Source organism: Quercus lobata, chromosome 2, assembly GCF_001633185.2.
Source record: "Quercus lobata isolate SW786 chromosome 2, ValleyOak3.0 Primary Assembly, whole genome shotgun sequence".
Classification (NCBI taxonomy): Eukaryota; Viridiplantae; Streptophyta; class Magnoliopsida; order Fagales; family Fagaceae; genus Quercus; species Quercus lobata.
Window position 1 is genome coordinate 98,574,394 of NC_044905.1, and position 9,359 is coordinate 98,583,752.

Here is a 9,359-nt window from a genome sequence, read left to right on the forward strand (position 1 = left end):
TTTCTAAGGAATAAACTCTTCCATACCATTTGTTATTTCATTTCAAACACAAATCATGTTATTTCACTACTTAGAGGAAACACAAAGTTCAATAGGCGACCCATTGGCAGCAAGAGTTTTGAACTCAACTCCCTCAACAATATAGGTTCCAACAAGAAAGGACAACACATATGCTAGCCACAAAAAGACCCCAGTAGTATCTTTGAAGGGAAAGGAAAGCAAATAAAATTGCCTCAAACAAGAACCTAATTTCCTAAGTAATCTTGCAATTTTCCATTATATATCCCTTAAGATATCCAAGATCCAAACTGAGCCAAAAGCCTTTGCCTTCAAAAAACAAAACAAGGAAACACAGAAGTTCAGAAAATACATTCTTCTACCCATAGAAGCTTTTGATTTTATTTCTTTCAAATTGAACTTTTTTTATCACTTTCATCCAACAAGAGTGCAAATCATAGCTATTAACCATTTGCTCATGACCATGAGAAAAAGCATAGAACATTTATTTTTTGGGTAAAATGTCATCACTAGATTCATTACCACACAACAAAACAGAAATAAATCATAATAACCCCAAGGGTAGTACAATCAATTGGGAATCACGCTTCATGAAGCAGACTTCACTACTTTGAATCATCCCCTCCCTCTTACCTTGAGATCAAAACTTACTTAAAAGAAGGAAAATACAAGGCAAAAATAATAGTAAGGAACTAGCAGGCTCATTCTTTTTTGGTATAGCATTCCCCAAAAAACTACAATTGAGCCAAAAACCAAAAGAAAAGCTATAGACCCACATACTCCCACTGCTTTCTGATTCTGAGTTCACCACACTCCATCTTATGAATGGAAGCTATTGGCTGTTTGTTCCTGATGATGATGAGGGGGCATACTTCTCCATGAGCTGGGTTATTTTAGTTTCATACTTCTTCTCCAGCTCAACCTCTTCCTTCCAGTACCTCTGCCTCAGCTTTCGCTTCATGTATTCATGATCTCTATCCAGCTTATCCCTCTCATCTACAAATTGTTCCATCTCTTTGTCCTGGAACTGTATGAATCTAGCAATTTCCTGCTGCCTATTGGCAAAAAAACATTTCCAAATATTAAAAATCCATATGACTTAATTGTCAACAACTAAGTCTCTCTTACCAAGTCAATCAAGTTTTTGTAAATAACTATCAGGCAATGTCATTGAGCTACAAGGTTATTGGCTCTTTGGCCTAGGTGACGAATTGGAACCTTTTGGTAATGTAAGGCCTAAGGAAACCTAGGGTACTTAACAGATCAAAACTTCAATTATCTTTTAGGATACCAGTTAGCTGTAGAGAAGGTCAGACTTTTTTTTTTGGGAGAAGCGCCGGGGGGGAGGGGGGGGGGGGGGGGTTTAGGTCTAGGTAAGACATTGTTACCTAATTCTTAGATCCTCTATCTTAGATGAATTTGTCATCTTCACTTTCTCTCGCTCCTGCTGCTGTAATTGCTCAAAACTATCTTCCTTTGCATCTATAGCTTGTTGAATAGCTTTGATTTGATCCTTAAAAAATTGTTCTTGGGCATCCATCTAGAAAAGAACACAATACATATTCAACATCAGTGAGGGAAAAATCAAATGGACAACCAAATATACTCTTTAATGAAGAACAATGAATGCTCTAACACAAAAGTTGATGCAACATAAAATAGCAAAAATAATTGTGGGAAACAAATGTAATAGGGAAAAAATAAACATAGGAATCAACAACTAGAGTTACTTGGAATCAGACCAAGCAAGAAAAAGGAATCAAAATATAGGAATCAACACTTGCTTGGAATCAATAACGAGTCATCAAAAAAATTCCAACACAAATTGTATTGATCAAGCATATAATCACAATACTAAACTTTGGGGCCTTTAAATAGAAGTCAAAAGTGTTTTTTTTTTTTTTATTTAAATTTTATTGATAAATTGATCTTTACAACAATGGAGGAGTGGGGATTTGAACCATAGTTCTCCTTATAAAGGAGAGCAAGAAATGCCACTAAATTACAAAGTTCATAACAATAGGAATCCAAATTACATCAAAGAAGGAACTAACTTTTTAACCAAATAAGGGAATGAAACAAAATTTGAACCAAGTAGGAAAGGTAATAACTCTTAAAAAATTACATAAAAACAAATAAAAAAATTAAATTCCTAAATTAAATAAGTTCATTAAATCAATCAGGCCCAACTGGCAGTGGGCCTCCATCATCCAGCAATGGATTGGGGCCTATATTTTTTGTCTGCATTACTCCTCACCATGATAGTAACCCTTATAAAGATGAGATCACAACCATCAATTCAATTTAATCTAATTCTTCTAAATCTGCCTACTTTGAGTCACATGACTAATTAAAAAGTTATGAAATTTATTAGTGGTCACATGGCTCATTCAAATCTAACATGAAGACTTTCTCCCCTCTCCCTATGTGTGTGTCTTAAAAATACTTAGTATTTTCAAAAAAAAAAAAAATTATCACTTTGATCCTCCATTACCTTACCTTACAAAAAATATTGCCTAAACACACCTGCATAGAGACCATCATACAAAGAACAACCAAACCCAAGTTTTCACCCACTCAAAACATTAGGTCCAGATGAACCTGGCAAAGGCAGTTTATTGGAAATCTTAGATGACTTTTATACTCAAATGCTAATTGCCTCACTTCATCTTCTCTCCCACTTCCTCAAGGTGTCCATTCTATTGTTACCACACCCCATCCAAACCGTTACTCTATCTCTAATCATTCCATTACAAGGGTCATGAAGTCCAGCCCCCCAAAACATACATACTATGCTAACTCATTCAATAATATTTTTCTACCATGATGCATGGACATTCAAACAAGAGGCAGAAATTAAGAAATATGAAGATTCATTAACAGTTCAGTATAACACAAACTATGTGCTCTTCTATAATTATTTGGGATAAGAATAAAGGGAGACGTAAAAATTCTAGAACAAGTGAGTAAGCCAAAGTAAACATATATAGGAATATAGGATAATCAATAATTAGGAAAACAGATAGGAAAAGTGATTCAGATTAGATGGATGCTCATGTTTTAGAAGGAGAACAAACAGTTGATGGACTGCTAAACATGTTTCTATAGAAGCAATGCTTCCCCTGAAAAATGATCTATGAACTCTGGCTTTCCTCAGAGATATGTATCTTGTAGATTCACAAGTTTATATAAGAAAGTAGAGGTAATAATTTATAAATTGCATTTAGATACAGTAGCAAGATGGTGGCTACCATAAATTAAATTATGACATCCCCTAGGCGAAAAAAGGGCAAAGAATAATGTGAAAGTAATCTAATTTCAACAAAGTGCCTTTGAGAGAAGACATAAGGAACCCACAAGAGCGTCCAAGTCATAAAGAAATATATCATATGCATGAGAATACATGAGATATGAAGAGGTTGATCCGTGGTTTTATAGGATTTAAAAATGTATTATAAGCATCTGAGGTTTTAAAGATTCTTTGCCTCCATAAGATTTTATCAATTCAAGCAGAAGCACGAGCAAAAGTGGCCACCTTGAATGTCCATTACCAGAAAAGTTCATCACAATAGTGTTAAGCAGTAAAATGTGTTGATTAAATTGAATCAACATACCATCTTCTTTCCCACACACCAAAATACTTCTAGAAATAATAAAAAATAATAAACACCCTGATCCAAAACATTACCTCTTCTTTGTTCTCCTCACGCTGTATTTTAACTCGCTCTCTGACAATACGATTTTCTTCTGTTGCTCTGCGCAACTTCTCACTGACTTGAGATAGAGTAGCTGCCAGAGTTTGTGAATGCTTCTTCTCTTTAATAACCCTTTCTTTAAACCAGGTAATCTGCTGTTTATCATCATTTATATCCTTTATCTTGCTCTCAACCATCTCTTGGTATGATCTCATCTCAAATTTCAAGTTGGACCTACCTAAGCAATTGCACAGCTTTTAAAATACAGCATGCTTATGAGTCTATATATCCTCCAAGAATAATTTAAGATACAGTTAATTTTAGGAATAAATAAGAATGACTAGTGAAGAAAAAAGGTCACTTGTTTTTGGAGCAAGAAAATGTGTTTGAACGTACTTTAAAATAAAAATATGCTCCCCCCACCCCCTCCCTCTTTTCCACTTTTCTTTTTTGGGTGTCCTAGGAAAAATTTGAATGTGAAACTAACGCTTCCATTTGCATGTGACTTCCTACAAATTGTCATATTTGTTAAGCAAATTCCTGCTTAATAAGACAGTTTTTAGACTCCCAACCTAGGACATACATACCAGAAATTTTTGATAAAGTATAATAAACATTAGTCTGACTCCCATTTCAACATCATTACATTATGCACCATGAAATTGGACCAAAAGAGAGAAAGAGAGAGAACCATGGGCGTGTTGGTTGAAGATATCCAAGTCATCTTTCACAGCCATGTAACCATAAAGTTGACGCTTCCCACCCAGACAAAAGGGGGTCTTACAACGACCCCACGCATCCCTATCTCTTCCTTGCTCTTTGAAATGTTTATGCAAACGTGCAGCCTCTAAATACCCTGCTGCCGAGCTCTCAAAGATTAGCACGCTGATGCCTCGGTGCCCTTTTGGACCATATGAGTGTCGAGCCTTCAATGCAGAGTACAAGCTGAAGTAATCAAGAAGCTCTTGATTTCCCATTCCATTCCACTAAAAATTCAAATTCATAAAAGGAAAAATATTAAAAATATTGATTGAATATTAAATTCAAGAAATCAACCCTGCTCCTTTTCTAGCCACCTAACCCCCCCCCCCCCCCCCCAAAAAAAAAAAGAAGCATATTATGGCTGCAATGCACATCAGTGATAGGAAAATTAAAGAAAGGAAAAATAGTTTAAGCATTCATATCATAAGCATAGAGTAGAATATGACAGCACCTTATTGTTGTCATCCTGCTGATATCTTGTGTTCATTATGACAACCATTGGGGGCCATACTATTTCATGATCATTAACCTTTGCATCTAGGCCTTCCCATTTACCATATGCTTCACCAGATAGTGTCAATGAAGTTCCCTTCCTTTGCAACTCCTGATCCAAGATTTCGACAAACTTCCTGTGGAGCTTTACTCTTCTTGCCTGTTTGTTTCTGGCATGATGCATTAAGGGCTGCAGGCCTCGATACCAATCAATGGCACCAGGAGCCCCTTTGCATGCTGGGCAGTGCCACTGCCTTGAGGGTAAATTAATCTCCTCAGTAGGCAGTTTATCCATAGACTCAAAGAATGTCACAAACCACTTGCTCTTCTTGAATGTCTCATAGCTCACTTCACTTGAATCTAAATCAGAGTCATAATTTGAGAGATCATCATCACTATCACAAACAATCTCAAAGTGATCACTATCATTCTTCTCATCATCAACACAGTGGGAGTTTGAGATGATTTCATCATTCAACTGGCCATTTTTTGAGTCACTAGATTGAGTGTGATCAACTCCAGCGGACCAAAATGATCCTTGCCGTAGGGGTGGAGATACTACAGGTTGTTGGCCAATGTAATTATTTTGCCAAGGACCCTTAGACTGTTGGATCCATGCATTTACTCTGTCATTGGAATTCTTAAGATCAGCATTTTGTGTTTGCATAGAATTCTGAGGAAACCAGGGTCTTGCAGCACTACTTCCAGCTCTGTTATGTGACTCCCGTGGGGTAACATTGCAGTCACTAGCTTTTGAATTTAGATTGATGTTTGCTATATGATGATTCAATTGATTAACCTGAGGATGAGAGTTTTTATATACACTTGAGAGTTTGGGAAATGGGTCGGTATTATCAGCCATCAAAGGATTTCCACCTGCCTTCTCTGGAACTTGTCGTTGTATGAATTCCTGTTTGTGTATAATTGTTTCAAATACAAAATTCTGCAAATTGTTGAATATTTAAAGAAAAAAGTACATGACTGTTGCAGTCACTAGTTCAACCAAGCAAAGGCAGTGTACTAAGTTTGTGATATGAGAAATATGAAATACCATATAGTTCAAGAGATGTGATTCTAATTCGTATGTACATGATAGATTATTCTTAAAGATTAACAACCTACTAATTGAAAATTCCTTTATCAGCTTTTAACAAGATGCCATGGGTGAAATAGTCAATAAAGTACTCTCATTTGTTTCATTTGTCAATGCTACACACACTAGCAGCACTCTAATCTAAATTACTAACACACAACCTGACAGGGAAACCAATGGCCTGTGGCCTTTGTAAATTCTTGACATGTGAAGAAATAGAGCAGTACACTACTAAGAAAGAACTTGTCTTCTGGAAAATAAAGGTAACTGAGCACATAAAAATCCAAGGAAAACCATTTATATGATAAACTGAGCTGACGAATGTCATTTAGAACTTCAATCAAAATGATTATGAATTTGGGCATGACATTTGAGGTGACCTAATAGAATCAAATTTTAGATCCTAACAATTCTGGTATTAGTTTTAAAAAAGTTTTGCTGATCAAATTCCAAAAAGGAGCTATATTGAAACTTGGGGTACTGATTCCACAATTTAAAGATGGAAATGACTATAGCAGCATGTAGGCTAATTACAGAAGATTGGGCAAAAAAAGAGGAAAGCTTGATGTATCAATTATCATACAAAGTTAATAGTGTAAATAAAGAATGAGATGCATCCTCCTAAATAACTAGCAGCAGATGGCTTGAGTAATTAAATTTGTGACAAACTTTGTCTGAGATGTCAAAGACTCAATTGGGGCTTCAAATTTTAGTCTATTAGAATCAATATCATAGCCTATAAAGAACACATATTTGTACAAGGTTGAAATGAAAATGAGATTCCTTCTAATGCATTTAACAATCTATTTGCAAACAAGAGTTCAATGCAATTAAGTTGCAGGTCACAACATTAACAAATAACATAAAATAAAGCTTAGCAATTTCTAGCATCAAGTTGTTGTGGCAAGTTAATCAACTCGTGAAGAACAGATTATACCATCTCTATCTGGGTTCAATCTAATCCCTGTTTTTTTCTTCAATGGATCAATGTATAAAAAAAGACGCAAACTTTATAAAGCAGCATTTGAAATTGCCAGACAAAGGACTGAAAATCATCAATGGGACAATGCAACCCAGAGAGAGAGAGGGAGGGAGAGATTAAAAGCATACGAAAGAGAAACATAAGAAATACATGTAGTGAGAGGATGTAACAGTGACATTAATGCAAGCAGATGGAAAACAAAAGTTAATATTAAAGCATTGATAGAAATTGCACACAAAGCAACCAGAACCATTCATATATCATCAAAACATTATCTACCCGTTTGAAAGCTCGCATTCCCCATGCAAGCAAACAACTTTTTCCTTCCACAAATCATGAAAGTGACATATATCATATACATATACATAGCCAAGAACAATGACACAAGTTGATGATAATGCAAATATTATAAGCATGCAGAAAGAGATTGAGAAAATGGAATGGAAGAGTGGATGATGATAATACCAATACCAATATCAATGGGTACTGAATTGGGTATTGAATTTGAGCTGGCAGGAAAAAGAAGCAGTGTGTTACGTACGTAGAGAATGGCAATTGCTTGACCGTGCAACGTACCAGGGCTCTGGCCTCTGGGTACACTACTCTATGCCAATGTTTTTTTTTTTTTTTTTTTGGATAAATTCCACAAACCACCAGAGGTTTGTGATAATATCCAACTAAGTCCAAAATATTTTAAAACCTACCAATTTCGTCCTAAAAGACAATTTTGTCCCTGAACTTAAAAAAAAAAAACATTCTGTCTCTTTCCTCTCCCCGTCTCCCCTGAGTTCTCCATCTCAAAACATATCCCAAAGTCACCATTGCCATTCAACCACCACCACCACCACCAATGCACAAAAACCCACAAAAAAATCAAAGCAAAATTCACACAACTGAAACCCACAAAATCTGAATCCAAAAGGCAAGACCCATCCCAAAATCCATCAATAAATCAAAACCAGAAAATTCCAACCCAAAACCCATTGGAACCCACCTAAAATCAAAACCCATGAACCATGAATCAACCCATCATGACCCACGCCGGACTTGAGAGACCCACAACCCACGACCACACCGGACTTGAGAGAGCCATGACCCACGACCTACGCCGAACTTGCCATGATCCACGCCGGACTTGATGCACCCACGACCCGCAATGGAGCCATGACCCATGGAGAAGACGGAGAGAATACAGGCATACGGCTTGGTCAGGTGGCTTGCGGTGGGACCAGTGATAGAGGGTCTGGCCATGGTGGCTTAGTGATGGGTTTTGGGTTTGAAGATGAAGAACTCAGAGAGGAGAAAGGGGAAAAACAAAGGAAGAAGGGAAAATAGAAAAAAAGTCACGGCGTTTTTTTTTTTTTTTTTTTTTTTTTTTAAAGTTCAGGGACAAAATTGTCTTTTTAGGATAAAATTGGTATGTTTTTAAATCTGTTGGACTTAGTTGATATTATCTCAAATCTGAAGATGGTTTGTGGAATTTACCCCTTTTTTTTTTTTCTTTTTTTTTGGACCCCACAAGGATAAGGTGCTGTACGGCCCTGTACTGCTACCTTGGTTCAACGCAGAACTACATAGCACACCAGAAACTAAGTTTGCTAGGGTAGTTTTATTTTATATTCTTCGGTTAAATAGAATTTTGTGTTTCCCTAAATAAAAAATAAATAAATAAATAATTAGAATTTTGTGTTTGCATTGGTCAATAAGTTAGATGAGGGATACACGTGCAACTTAAGCCCACAGCCCACCCGTGCACATAGCCCATAGCACGCGTACATGGGACGAGGGATCAACCCTTATTTTTTAGAAACAAATACACACATATAAGAGAGAGAGAATGAGATTGTAGAATTCAATCATTGTGTTTTGTAATTTGTGGGGTCACTATTTATATCTTGAGAGTAGTGAGAGACTTGTTGAGAACAGGGTAAATGGGTGCACACAACAAACAAGGTCATGCATCGATTAACTGATCTCAATGTCAACACAATTTACTGTCGGTTGGTTAGAAAATCTGCCGAAGACCACAAATGAGTCACATAAGGGAAAAAAAAATTAATCTTCCAAAGAACCACCGATAAGCCTATGACCTTATCCCCAGTTGAACCTTGGACTAATTCAAACCCTAATTATGGTCCCGACTCTCGAATAATTCAAATTATAGTAAGGGAGGAAGAGGTGGGGTTTAAACCATATATATATTGAGACACCACAATAGATAACATTAACACTAAACTATCACTTGAACCCCAAAAAGATAGATATATTGTTTATACTAAACTTTTCCACTGTAATTGTGTGGTTGAATTTAATTTGA

At 36.3% G+C, this 9,359-nt stretch overlaps 1 protein-coding gene across 3 annotated transcripts; it reads right to left on the reverse strand.

The window, feature by feature from the left end:
* Positions 1 to 476: 476 nt before the first annotated feature.
* LOC115977459 (protein SUPPRESSOR OF GENE SILENCING 3-like) lies at positions 477 to 8,378 on the reverse strand. Of its 3 annotated transcripts, none has more exons than XM_031099315.1 (6): positions 8,037 to 8,378; positions 4,927 to 5,877; positions 4,405 to 4,699; positions 3,707 to 3,951; positions 1,407 to 1,558; positions 477 to 1,073 (listed from the first exon to the last, which is right to left on the reverse strand). In XM_031099315.1, the coding sequence occupies exons 2-6, from the start codon at positions 5,827 to 5,829 to the stop codon at positions 851 to 853; spliced, it is 1,818 nt and encodes a 605-aa protein (XP_030955175.1). In that variant the 5' UTR covers positions 5,830 to 5,877; positions 8,037 to 8,378; the 3' UTR covers positions 477 to 850. The 3 variants fall into 3 exon arrangements, with proteins under 3 accessions (XP_030955175.1, XP_030955174.1, XP_030955173.1); XM_031099314.1 differs by having other exon boundaries at positions 7,584 to 8,378; XM_031099313.1 differs by lacking the exon at positions 8,037 to 8,378 and adding an exon at positions 6,998 to 7,601.
* Between the last annotated feature and the right edge of the window lie 981 nt (positions 8,379 to 9,359).

Excerpts from the sequence above, each read along its gene's own strand:
- LOC115977459 (XM_031099313.1), bottom strand. Across the intron at positions 4,700-4,926 it reads AGCAGGATGACAACAATAAG|TGGAATGGAATGGGAAATCA; the intron begins GTGCTGTCATAT and ends TTGAATTTTTAG. Across the intron at positions 1,074-1,406 it reads ATAGAGGATCTAAGAATTAG|GCAGCAGGAAATTGCTAGAT; the intron begins GTAACAATGTCT and ends TTTTGCCAATAG.